We start from the raw sequence: 12,876 nt of genomic DNA, 5'->3' as shown, positions 1-12,876 counted from the left end.
TCCGTGCGCGTCACCGGCCACCCCTGGTGCGGTGGGGTGCAAGCGAGCGGGCGCCGTGGACCCCCGCGATGCCTGGGCACTGCTGGTGAAGCGCTCGGAGGGCAAGGCTGGTGACGGCAGCAGGAGAGGCAAGGTGGGCCCCGGTCGCCCGCGCCGTGGGCTGCCTGGCGCCGCGTGCCAGCAGCAGCCCGCGCAACAGCAGCTTCTCCTGCTGCGTTCCAGGGCGGTATGCCGGGTGCTCCCGGTGCCCAGGGGCCCCCACGGGCGCCGATGGCCGCGGAAGAGCTGCTGAGGGAACTGCAGCGCCTGCTCCGAGGTACCGGGAAAGAAAGCGCCGTGGGCACAGCGAGGGGGGCCGTGCGGGAGGTAACGTGGCCCATGGGCACAGGAAGGAAAAGAGGTGGAGGGCCTGGAGTGCGACACGGGAGCGCTGGAAGGGATGGGGAAGCAGCCCGCGGCTCCTGGCCAAGTCCCCGTGGGCTGAGGCTTCCTCAGCCCAAGTCACCCACGGACTCTGGGTTCAGGCATAGCCAAGGAGCACCCGCAGGCAAAGGACTGCGGTGGGTGTGAGGAAGACAAAAGCAGCGCAGGCAACGTCCTGGCCCTGGTGCCCAGCCTGCCGCACGGGCCCCGCGTGCATGTGGAGGCGGCCTTCCGCTGCCACACGCGCAGGAACATCTCGGTGGAGCAGAGATCACGGCGGGAGCTGCAGATCTACTACATCGTGAGTGGTGCAGGGAAGGCGGGCAGCCGAGCACAGCCTCCCATGGCCCCTTTCCTAACACGGGAGCCTTTCTGCACCCCCAGCCCGAGCATGAAGGGATCTTCCACCGCGGCCTGGGGCTGAACCTCACCAGCGGCCAGTATACGGCCCCTGTCACAGGCTACTACGCCTTCACGGCCACGCTGCACATCGGTGAGCCACGGCTCCTGTCCTGTACAGCTTTACCCCGGGAGCAGGGACGTGGCCAGGGAGGCTTGACCTCTGCTTGGCCTCCTCTCGCTCGCAGTGCACCAAGGCCACCAGAGGAAGGGGAGGCAGTGTGGGAGGAACCGCCTGCACGTCCTCATCTGCGTGCAGTCCCTGTGCCAGCACCACAGGTAAGGGTCCCTGCACAGCGCCCGGTGCAGGACGAGCCCTGCGCTCCCCAGCCCCTCGGCAGCTCCGGTTGTGCTATGCCTGCCCAACACACACCTCGTAGCATCAAGCGAGCGCCGGGCTCGTGGCACAACCCTAGCGAGGGTGCTAGAAAGGCAACGCAAAGTCCTGCTTACACTGGGGGAGAGCAATGCCCGCAGCCGGGGCAGGCAACGAGGTCAACACGTCCGGGCAGAAGGAAGGACTCCGTGCTCTTCCCAGCCCTGCTCTGGCTTTTCCACAGCTCCCTGGAGACAGTGTCCCGGCTGGAGAGCAGTGGCGACCTCTTCACCGTCTCTGTCAACGGAGTCCTGTACCTGCAGGTGAGCAGTGCTGGGGCTCCAGGCTCTGCTCCGAGTTGGAAGGAGGCTGGAGGTGTCCCAAACCCCTCACAGGCAACAGAGACAGCACAGGGCTCTGCCAGGACAGACACGCGCTCTTCTTTCCGCCATGCCACGCAGCAGGGACGTGCTAGCGCTGCGCACCGTGCTGGGAGGGCGGCCCCGTCATGTTAAGCCTCCCCGTTGCCTTTCAGGCTGGGCAGTACGCCTCTGTTTTCGTCGACAATGCCGCCCGCTCGCCCCTCACTGTCCAAAGCAGCTCCAGCTTCAGCGCGGTGCTGCTGGGGGGGTGAGAAGGCCCGAGCACGCGTCCAAAGCCTCTCTGCCAGCTCTGTCATCCCCGCTCCAGACCCTGCCGCCTGCCACCGCCAGCTCCGTCATCCCCGCTCACCGCTGAGAGAGGCCTGCTACGGCAGAACAGCAAGCTGCCCAGGTACACCCAGACTGCCTGAGCCAGAAGAAATCAGTGAGGAGAGGATAAATAAATAAATAAATAACCCTCCATCTCACAACAAACTGAAGGAGTTTGCTTGAATCTAAAGGCTCAGCTGGAGGTTTACTGTGAATAGCAGTGCTGGGCATTGCTGCCGCAGGCTGCTTTCCCTGCAGGACTCTGCTCCAGGCAAGCGTTCCCGGTGGGGGCCAGAGAGGAAAGGCCCAAGTCCCCATTTTTGCTCTTAAAAGATTTCCCAGCCCTGCTTGTTGGCTGCTGACAACGGATTAGTTGTATCACTACCTTCCCCGCACGTTATTATCAGCTGCTGTTTCCTGGCAGAAGGCAGTGCCCTCCCAAGTTAATCTGCAAAGCAGAGCAGGGGCCTGAGCCTTGGGCACGCTCCATTAAAGCAAATTAATCGTCCCCTCCCTCGTCACCTTCCGACCGCGGAGGCCTCGTGTGCTGGGCCAGGTGCTCCCTGCCCATGGCACGGGGCCCGGGCCATGGCCCGCACCGATACGCTCGTTGCCTTGGCCCCGATAGCAGCCTGAGGCGAGGGATGGGAGCAGGGCTACGTGCGCGAGGCAGGGCCGCAGCGCCGGTACCCGAGCGGGCTGGGCGTGGGGCGGCGGGGAAGCGGCACCGCCAGATAGGCTGCGACTACACCCAGCACCACGGGCGCCCGAGGGCCCGAGCACGTAGGCAAGGGGCAGGGCGGCCACCTCTGCCACTGCGGCAGCCCCCAGGGCTCCCTCCGTGTCCTGGATGGGCCTTGAAGCCGCCCAGGAGTCGCCCTAGCTGCAGTCCATGATGGTTACACACCAGAGAAAGCTCCATTTCTGCAGCCTTAACTCCGAGCTCTTCCTGGGGGGCAAGGAGAATGTGTCCCTAAAGAGGCTCAATTTCTCAGGGAAGAGAAATAAGAAAGAAAGAAAGAAAAAAAACCCACATAGTTTTACAGCCTATGCTAGTGGGCAGCAGCATCCTGGAAGAAACAAGTACGCAGCTCTCCCCACGCTGAGCGACTCAACCCAGAAAGCACTTTCCATCCAGGTGCAACCATGAGACAAGTCAGTCTTGCTCAGATTAGCCATTTTCTGTTCCTCCTGAGTGCAGGCTACAGAAGGATTCACTTTTGGAGAACAGCCCTTGCCCAGCTGATAAGCAGGGGGTGGCAAGAGGCTCCTAGACGAGTTTATTAAGGCTAGTGTTGAACTTGCCGCACACTTTTCTCTCAAGCTTGGTAAAAACCTGCTCCATGCATCATTACACCACATGTTTATTCACAGCACACAGCACTCTGCCTTCTGTTCCTGGCTGGAGTGGGGCTTTCAGCATTCTTTCTGAAAGGAAGAAAAGAATATTTGTGGGAGGGCTAAGAGAAGGTCCAAGGGACGCTTCCTGCACCAGCTCTTGCACAGGAAGGAGGAGATGCCTCCTGCTGGAGGCAGCGGATGACTGGTGAGACTCGCTCCAGCAGCCCAGCGCAAGCTCTTCCCACAGCAGCAGCTGCAGGAGGAGAAAGGAGGGCGAGTTGTCCTCCTGGACACCATGGACCACGTACACCGAGCACTACCTGCCTCTACTGTGGCCATCTCTGACTTTGAATGGCGACAAGTCAAGGAACAGCAGCAGTTTAAACACACTCATCACCAAGGCACTTTCTCCCTAGTCCTGTAACGAAGCACACTCAAGAGCACTGGTGTAACCAAGAGTTTCTGAAATTCGGAGGAGATAAGAGGCCCCAAGGTCCTGCACCAGGATGCAGGAGCATCTCTCCAACCTCCCAGGGATTTCAGGGAGCAGAAAACAGCTCAGGGAAACCTCACAATTACACACACATGGCAGGAACCACATCAACCCAACCAAATGTCTTGCCCACAGGTCAGGGAAGTCACAGTTTGTAACACGGCTCATCTGAGAAACATGCTTTGGTGTCCAAATCTATTTTAGCCCCCCTGCTGTTGTGACTCTCAAACCACCACAAACCTTAACAAGGTGTTAAGGAGTGAGATATATTGCTTCTCTGCCAAATGGTTCTCTGGAAAACGGCATTGCTTGCTCTCTGTACCAGCAGCTCGTAGGTGAATGAGTAAGGGATAAGAAATATATTTAATAGCAACTAGTACCTCAAACAAGATTCCCGTTCCTCGGATAGCACAAAGACCGGGACTAGAGACAAGTGTTGAGCCTGGGCCTGCCTTCACTTCATGGTAGATCGGTTTGCTGAATCCCTTTGAAAAGGCTTTCTCGGTTATCAATGTATCAGGAACAAACTCCAGGGCTTTTGCCAAGAGCAGCACAAAACCTCAAAAAAAGCCCACAGTTCCAGAGCTTAAACTATGGATTACCCAGGACTAAGGGCATAGCTAATGCCAGCTTCCAGGCAGAAGGCCTTGGGCACTGCACTGGGCGCATGGCCTGGCCTCACCTGGAGCTCCCACCAAGTCCTGTAGCTCAAGAGGAACCAAAGCCCCAAACTGCCCCCGTTTTGAACAGGCTGTCGTTCCAGCACCTTTACCATAGGCATTTATGTCTGGTTTCTCACAACACTCACAGCAAGGATGGACAAGCGATTTCCCAGCAGGCTGACCCTCTTGGGGAAGCCTTTGCCATTTATAAAACACTGCTGGCCAAATGAACTAAAACTACTAGAAAAGACCTTTATTTACACTGAAGAGCATCAGAGAGGAGCCTCCCTGCCCCAGCCCCACACGCTCCGACTTCTCCCTTCCTTGTGCCGGCCGGGAGCAGCGCGGAGCACCCGCCTCAGTGCTCTATCCGCACCACCATGACGGTGACGTTGTCCGCCGAGCCTCGCTGCACGGCCTTGTTGGCCAGTCTGCTGCACGCAGCTTCGTACCGAGCGTCTGCTTCCAGCTTCCCTTCTCTCGTCTGGATGTTCTTATCCTGTCACAACAAGAACAAAGACGACACGGGTTGCGCCCAGAGGAGTACCAAGGCGCAAGCGCTGGGGAATATCCGAGCATGGAGCAAGCAGAAAAATTAAGGATAAGCCCAGATATACGGAGCAGCCCTGTGGTGCTCCATAGAGCTCCCACCAGCCACAGCAGAAGTGCATTTCTGTGCCACATGCGCTTGGTTTTAGCTCAGAGGAAGCAGGTCACATCCTGTTTCATGCCTCCTGCACTGATGGAAGGAGCACACAAGCAGGACAACACCCCCAAGCCAGCTTTTCCTCACCTCCAGGCAGGACACAATGAAGTTCACAGCTTCTTCTGGAGTAAAGACCTTGAACAGGCCATCACAGGCGATCAGGATGAACCTGGAAGTGAATCAGGCCAGGCTGTAAGGCTGCATCTTTGACTGCACAGCTACAACAAAATCCCTCCGTCCTATTTCAGGAGCAGCCCTGCTCCAGTCTGAAGGGAAGATGCCATCAAGCTTATCCGAAAAATCCCTCAGGAGCACGAGAAAGTGCTCCTAGAGCTAAGCAGCTCAAAATACAGTGTTAGACAAGCAACGTCAGACATCCCAGGGGAGCTACTGACACCGCACAGTCATCCCAGACCACGCACAACGTCCCTGGGTCCTGCCTGAAAGCTCCAGTATTTCTTTAGAAACTGTTTCTTCCTTCTGAGACCTTTTCAGTTGCTTATTTTGCCTGCAAAGCAGCTAGCACAAGCAAACAGAGACTTCCAGCAGGTTTAATACCTTAAGTGCATCCCTTTAAGGCTTCTAAAATCTAATGCTCCTGGGGTGAGCACTAATATAATTTAATTAAAAATACTCCAAAGAGCAAGAGAGCAGCTTAGCCTCAGAACAGGAAGATATAAAGATATAAAAGAGGAAGCACAGGAAGGTGCTGCCACACACACATTCACTGCATGGAATTGTATGAACTGGGAACTGCATGGAAACTGTATGAACCATTAGTCCCAGCCAGATTCAGGGGACAGAGAAAACTACAGGACCTCCTGCAGAGGTGGCCAGAGTAGGTGTCCCCAAGGACATCCTTTCAGAGCCTGACACCTAGAGTTCTCTACAAATATTTTAGCAGCTCTGGATACGGAAACACCAATATTGCTAAAGGGGCAGTAGTGGGTTACAGTCTCTCACTTCAGCAGAGAGGCATTAGCCACGCAGACACGGAAGCTCACAGTGATTTATTGGCACCAATCACTTATTAGAAAAGCATCTCAGAACTTCCAAACTCAGCGGCTGAACCAAGAGCATCCTCTGGCCCTGGGTAAGGAGTCTGAAACGCCTCAGCCCCAGCAGGCGCAGGGAGCTGTGCCACTCGTGCTCCGTGTGAGCAAGAGCAAGGACCCCTCTACCTGTCGTTGTGCGCGAGTTGGCAGCGTTTGATGTCTGGCACGGAGATAACGCCGCAGCGCTTGTACTGCCCGTCCCCAATGGAGCGGGAAACCTCCAGCACGCCGAGGACTCTTCCATCCCTGCGTAAGGAAAGGAAACATCGAGAGCGCCCCAGGCACACACGCAGCTCCTCATTGCACTGGGCTCTCCTCCCCAGGCTAGTGCTGAACTGCCTTGTACCAGGCCTTGCAACTCCCAGGTAAGATCAGATCTTCCTTTCCAAGTCTCCAAAACTTTCCATGTTTCCCAAAGCTTCACACCAACAAACGGAAGAGAGGAGGGAGAAACAAAGTCAATGGAATTCAAGGCTCTTTCTTTTCTCCCTGTCCCAACTCAGGTCGTGCCCAAAAAAGAAAGCAAGATTTACAGGCTGAAGCGAGGCTTGAATCTGCGGATTATCTCTTAGGGGGATATTTAGTGAAGTGTGCCTCAACAGAAGCCCTGAACGACAGAAAGTAGCAGCAGGATTGAGCTAGGAGCCCCTCCTGGGCTTACTTATCGGAACACCAACACCTGTAGATTGGCTCGACCACTGAGCAAGCACCAAACTACCCTGACCACAACTGCTCCCACAAAAAACAAACTGTAAAAGCGTCCCAGGGAGCAATTTTATTTGTCAAATTTCTTTAATGAAGCCAGTGCCACTTTTCACACTCCACCTTGCCAAGGCTTTCTTCACTCCTTATTTCTTGGGTCCAAAATATTGAACTACCATCAGCAGCAGAGGCTCCCAGGCAGCTCAGGAATAGTTCCCTTGGTTCTGAACAGAGCTAAAAGACTAGCCTGTCTCTTCCTCGTGCACACAGATAGATCAGTGCGCAGCATTAGAAGTGGCAGGTGCTCTCCGGAGATAAAGGAACTCGTCCTGCCAGGGCTCAGCCCACCCCTTCCCACCCCAGGGGGATTTCTGCCTCTGCAGCAAAGAGCAGGCTAGAAAAACAAAAGACTCGTTACCTGCACCGAGCCCCCTCTCACACGAGGATGTCACTAACTGAAATACGTATCAAGACAAGAAGCAACCTCCAAAAAAGGTAGGAAACCTAAGCAGGGAAATCAGGTGCAAACCCCACTCACACCTACACGCACAGCAGCATTAGGAAGATCTCCCTCCATCTCCAGAAAACCCATTTCTGCTTCTAACAGCCTCAGCACAGCAGTCAATCCCAGAGGATACATCCTGCTGGGGAAGCAGACACTACTGGGAAAGCGTTGCCATGAGGATTGACACTTTGGGCCCCTCATGTTCTCTGAAACAACTCCCTCTTTCAGGGCAAAAAGCTCACAGATTTGCTCGCTTGGCACCTTGAGGCACCTACCTGACATTCCCTCCTGCTTTCTGTATCCTCATACGCTCCTCATACTGCGTGGGGTTGTGCTCCTTACTGAGGCTCAAGGCTGCGTATTTCTGACTCTCTTCATTGTAACGACACAGAATCGCCTGTGCTGACAAAAGACCTTTGTGACTAAACGCTGGCCAAAAAAAAAAAAAAAAAAGGCAACAAAAAGCCTGCTAAAGAGGGCTCTGAGTTCCCAGTTCAGGTTTCCTGCACATGTGAAACAGGAACTTTGATGTCTCTGGTGTGACTAGGTGGGAATTGCAACTTTCCAGGCATTACTTGCCTGTGAACAGGACAGAAGGCAGCAGCAGTGGATATCAGGTGTTATTTAGCACCACCTAGAGAAGTAACAGTAGTTTTGCCCTACAGACAATGCAGAGGAGCTTTCCCTTCTGCTTTGCAGATAACTACCGGGGAGCTAATAGTAACTAGGACCATCCCACAAGAGCCCTACATTGCCCCTCGGAGACAACAAGGCTCCTGGAAGAGAGGAGGTGCTGGCTGGGAACTGCTCTGTCCCACTTACCCGGCTGTCCCCAAGGTTGGCTATGTAGAGAGTATTGTCAACAGCCAGGACACAGGTCGCTGTGGAGCCGTCCTTCCACGCTGGCTTCCTGAAGGCAGCAAAAATAAGGGCAAAAAGAGTTTTTGAAACAGCTGTGAGCAAGCAGCTAGGGAAGCTCTCAGTCGTAGCTATCATAGATAGAGGAGCCACAAAATGCAGCAGCTCCTAAATGTGCCAGCACTTTGTCCTGCTTCTCAGGGGATCGAACCCAAATCTTTCAAGGACTGCCAGCCATGCTCCCCAGCCCACGCTCAGCTCCAGGGAAGCTCATCCACGCACAGCCCAGGCTCAGCCCCACTGCCTGCCCAGAAGCTGCAGCATTTTAAGCAAACCAGCACCCCAAATCCCTCCTCAGGAGGCTCCCTCTTTGCAGCAAAAAGGAAGGAACGGTCAGGACTTGGACAGAGCTCTATTTTTCGTTTCTCTTCCTTTTCCTCCTCAGTACATCGGCCTGCGTCAGTCCCCACCGTAAATCCACCTGCCTTGCAGTGGTAGCACTACAGTCACTCTCCTGATATTTCCCTTGCTGTAGTTAAGCTTGTACCTGTAGAGCTCCAGGTAAAACGAGAAGGGCTCCTCAGATTACAGCTGCCAAACCAGTCCTTTCCGTAAGGAAGGCCAGCTCTGATGCTCTTCTTTCCTGAAACTAGCTCCAAGACACTGAAATCCTGACATTTTTTGTCCTTTTTTCTTTTCCTTCCTATTTTGAAGATGCAGCTGAATGAGTAATATTCACTTTATGTCATCAGTGCAGCAACCCTGCAATAGCAGCTTTGTCCCAGGTTATGTTTCTGAACAAATAGAGACTGGTTTGGGAGCAACACTGCTTTAACAGAACCCCTTTCCTTTTGCTTAGCCAACCTTCTTTAACAGTGTTTAAAATAAAGCTGAGCGTTTGTGGGGAGGCTCAGAAACAACATGCCAAGAGTCTCTCCAGCCACCTTAGAGGTGATACGACAATTGCAGAGGACAAAAAACATGAGGCCAGTTACAAAGTGATCAAACTCTAACCCAGTCTTCATCTTCCTTAGTCCCAAACCGTAGCTAGCATGAGAGTTCAGCAGGGACTGAGCAAAAGCAAGGATGTTTGCAAAGCTGGGAGGTAGGCTGGCATTCCTTTCACAGAAAGCAGATTTTAAAAGACATTTCTGCTTTGTTTTAAAAGAATCCAAAACAGAGCTGTGCTGTGTGTGAACAGCTAGCGGGTTGCAGAAGCACAGCTGCCACTCAGAGCTCCCTTTGCCCCACTCAAAACCGAGGCCCGTGAGATGCAGCGGTTGAAATACGAACGCATGCAAAGCATTTACACCTACTGGCTGGACGCCTGCTTCAGAAATTCTTCATCTGTGTGTTTAAAGGTGTCCAAAAGACATCTCTTCACAGTTTTCTCCACGCTGACCACCTCGCCTGGCAGAGGAGAAAAAGAGACACTGTGGTCCTGCCGAAACATTTCTGACCTGTGCTAAAGCCATCCCTCACCCTAGGGACTCGTTTTATCCTTCCTCTCCTCACGAGGCAGCACTCCCGAGGCCACTAGAGCACATCTCAGCATTCACACCATGTTCCGCACCCGCACCCTTGCGTCAAAAGGCTCCCAGGCCTCTTCCAAGGGACTGGACACGAGGTCCCTGCGCACACAAGCCCATCCGTGACAGGCAGTGGGAACCTGCCCCCATTCGAACACAGCGACTTCCGGAGAGACAGCCATGAAGCCAAGGTATAAAAGATGAGCGTTGATGCCCCCTCTCCCCTATTCCGCTCCTCTCACCTTTAGGGAATTTCTTAATCAGGTTTTGGTGCAGGTTCTGTGCTGCAAATTTCGAGGCTCGGACTCCCCCGTGGCCGTCAAAAACAGCGAAGTAGGAGACACGTGTGCTGTGGAGGAGCAAAGAGCAACAGAAAACAGCCAGGAAAGCCCGTTAGCCCAAAGAGGAGACAGAGAACGTTTGTGGCCCTAACCCCTGCCCTACCCGAGCCACACCGTGCTGCAATTCCCAAAAGCTGCAAGTCCCTGCGCTCGCACACTTAGGCATTTACCCAAACTACATATCCAAGCATTAAAATTTTCTCCTAACTTCCCCACCCGAATGGGGGAAGAGAGTTCACAGACCACAGCCTGGCCTAAGAGTGGCCGAACATTTTGCATGAAGGGCGCTGCAAGTGTCCAGTAGTGCATGGAGATTGGTCTAACAGAACCCCCAGCTCCTGGCATGCCTGGTTGCAGTGATGCCACAGGCAGGAAACTCAGCCCCGTCACACCACAGGGCACGTTGGAGTCACGAGCACCAGCTGCTCAAAGCAGAAGGGAGCCGCGTTGCAGCGGCCCAGGGCTCTTTTGTCTTCTCGCGATGCCGCAAGCTGCAGTTTTAGCCCCCAGTTTTCCAAGCCGGATGCCGCTTACATTTGGGAGGGCAGAGGCTGGCATTCCTCCGTGATGTCGTTCAGGATGACGTGCGCGTCCTGCATGTCTTCACGCTCGCCCTTCCTCTCCGCCACGTAGCCCTTCAGCCCAAGGAGGCCCACGGAGCCTAACGGGGCACAGAGCAGACGCAGGCACACGGAAATCAAACTCCTTTGTGAGCGCAGGCGACGGAGCAGCAAACACTACGTAACTTTCAAAATAGCTCCCGCCACCTCCTGCCAAACACGGTGCAACGACAGCAGCTACAGGAGCTGTTTGCCCCTATCCTGCTGAGTTCTCCCCAAAAGGGACACGTGGCCCTGGAATTGTAGGTTAAACAAAGCACCAATAATGTGGGTTAAATTGTAGGTTAAAGAAAGCTTCCTCCTTGAGGAGGAGGCTAAGGATAAGAAAGCAGAGTCTGCTGCTTCTAGAATAACTTATTTGCACCACTGAGCACACTCCATTCCCGAAGGTGAGCGCAACACGTGGGCACACGCGCTGCCGACGCGCTCTGCATAAACACGTCTCTCTGGCTTTCTAGCAGCCCCTCCACAGAGGCATCTGTGGATTTGGCAAATAAATTCGCCTGGAACCACACAGGAACTCACATGCTGAAAGATGGTGACTTCTGTGACCTCAGGCCCCTTCAGCAGGGCAGAAAGGACCCTCAGAGAGAGGCAGAGAAGGCCAGAGAGCTCAGGACTTTCACAAGCCACCACAGCGGCCTGTGCCCCGCGAGGCTGCCACGGCAAGCACACGCAAGAACCAAAGCTGAGCTTGGATCTGGACTTACTCAGCCCAACGTCAAAAGTACAAATCGAGTACATTTGTTTTCAAACTGTCTGAAAACCTTTACAAACTTTCTTTTCCACAAGTTCTTCCCTGCCATTCTTCTCTTCCTCCTGGGACTTCCTCTTCTCCCCTTTTCCGTGGCTCTCCAGCGAGACCTGCTCAGTAGTGCAGGAAGCTGGAAGGGAAGAGCAGTGCAGACAGCTAAAGACACCCAGTTTGGTTAAATTTGTAGAGAATCAGCAGATATTTGTCTGCTATGTGACTTAAAGTTACATCACACAGCATCAGGAGGGTCACATCTGACTGGCAGGTGGGCGATTTTCCCCACTATCCTGCCGTTTGCTTCTTAGCTACCCGCTCTTCCGTTGGTTAACTACCAAAGGAGGTAACGTTTCACACCAGAGCACTTCTTACGATTATTATTCACTCCTCCAAAAGCAGGCTCTGGACAAGGAAGGCCACTTCGTTGCTCTGAAGCACATAAGGTACTTGCTAGGGCTCAGCTGGGCTACAAGTCAGAGCTGGGGTGTAGAACACCATTCCCATGAGCTCCGAGGCTTGGCCTTGCCCGTCAGGAGACTTGTCCCTGCATGATGCAGGGCTTTCCCCCAGGAAAGCCTCGCCGGGGTGATGACTGGGGCTTCTGAGCAAATTCACTGCTAGTAACCAGGAGGAGATAGGCGCCAGCGAGGGGAGAGCAACAAGACACACAGAGGCTTCCAAAGCAGCGAGCTCGGGGCCCAGGTGTCAGGGCCCACCTGGGAGGGACAGACCCGACAGGACCGCCACCTGGGCCCACATTAACCCCTCGCTCCCTCCCGCAGGGGGTCGGCCCCACGGGGCACGGGGCTCCTCACCCCCTCGAGGGGCGATGCAGACTCCTCCGCGCGGACACGCGTGGGAGGGGAGAAGGTTCGAGAAGGCCCCTCCAGTCCCCCCAAGCCACGTGACCGCGGGGCGGTTGGGAGGCCCCGCCCCCCGCGGCGGGGGAAGGGGCGGGCGGGCGGCCCGTGGAGTCCCGTGGGGTCCCGCGGGCTCCCGCGCGGCCCCCCCGCGCTCCCGCCGCTCACCGGCCGCCGAGGAGCCCGGCTCGGGCAGGTCCCCGAACAGATCCATCCCGCCGGGCTGCGCGGCGGCGACAGCGACGAGGCCGCCGGCGCCGCTTCCTCCTGCGGCGGCGCCGCACCGCCTCCCCCGCCTACCAATCACGCCGCGGCCGCCGAGCCCGGGCCAATCAGCGGCCGCGGAGCGGCCGGAAGGGAGCGTCGCTCCCGCCTACTGAGGGGGCGGGGCTCCAACCCGCGCCCCTCCCACACCGCCTGTCAATCACCGTGCGCGGCCAATCACCCGTCGAGTGCGCCCCCCCCGGTGAAGCCCCGCTCTCTCATTTTTAGCACGCGCTGCCAATCAGCGAGAGCGCGCCCGCCGGCTGGCCAATCCCGCAGAGGGGGCGTACCCCCGTCGTGCGGCGCCAGCCAATCGATGGCGAGGGCGGGAAGGAGCCGCCCGTGAGGCGGAAGTGCCC

At 55.6% G+C, this 12,876-nt stretch overlaps 2 protein-coding genes across 3 annotated transcripts; one reads left to right on the top strand and one right to left on the bottom strand.

Annotated features, from left to right (window-relative positions):
- Positions 1-216: 216 nt before the first annotated feature.
- ERFE (erythroferrone) lies at positions 217-1,782 on the top strand. Its single transcript, XM_088530185.1, has 6 exons — positions 217-316; positions 525-724; positions 808-916; positions 1,011-1,101; positions 1,383-1,461; positions 1,674-1,782. The coding sequence occupies exons 1-6, from the start codon at positions 229-231 to the stop codon at positions 1,770-1,772; spliced, it is 666 nt and encodes a 221-aa protein (XP_088386311.1). The 5' UTR covers positions 217-228; the 3' UTR covers positions 1,773-1,782.
- A 2,779-nt stretch (positions 1,783-4,561) lies between these two features.
- On the bottom strand, positions 4,562-12,503 carry ILKAP (ILK associated serine/threonine phosphatase). 2 transcript variants are annotated; one of them, XM_088530255.1, is made up of 10 exons: positions 12,422-12,503; positions 11,410-11,526; positions 10,557-10,683; positions 9,924-10,030; positions 9,469-9,562; positions 8,117-8,204; positions 7,570-7,691; positions 6,214-6,333; positions 5,120-5,201; positions 4,562-4,825 (listed from the first exon to the last, which is right to left on the bottom strand). In XM_088530255.1, the coding sequence occupies exons 1-10, from the start codon at positions 12,465-12,467 to the stop codon at positions 4,685-4,687; spliced, it is 1,044 nt and encodes a 347-aa protein (XP_088386381.1). In that variant the 5' UTR covers positions 12,468-12,503; the 3' UTR covers positions 4,562-4,684. The 2 variants fall into 2 exon arrangements, with proteins under 2 accessions (XP_088386381.1, XP_088386382.1); XM_088530256.1 differs by having other exon boundaries at positions 11,385-11,526; positions 12,422-12,468.
- Positions 12,504-12,876: the final 373 nt, after the last annotated feature.

The sequence above is a fragment of the Tinamus guttatus genome, unplaced genomic scaffold (assembly GCF_059628265.1).
Source record: "Tinamus guttatus ecotype Peru unplaced genomic scaffold, ASM5962826v1 Tinamus_guttatus_pri_ptg000364l, whole genome shotgun sequence".
NCBI lineage: Eukaryota > Metazoa > Chordata > Aves > Tinamiformes > Tinamidae > Tinamus > Tinamus guttatus.
This window is presented reverse-complemented; position numbering and strand designations above follow the sequence as displayed.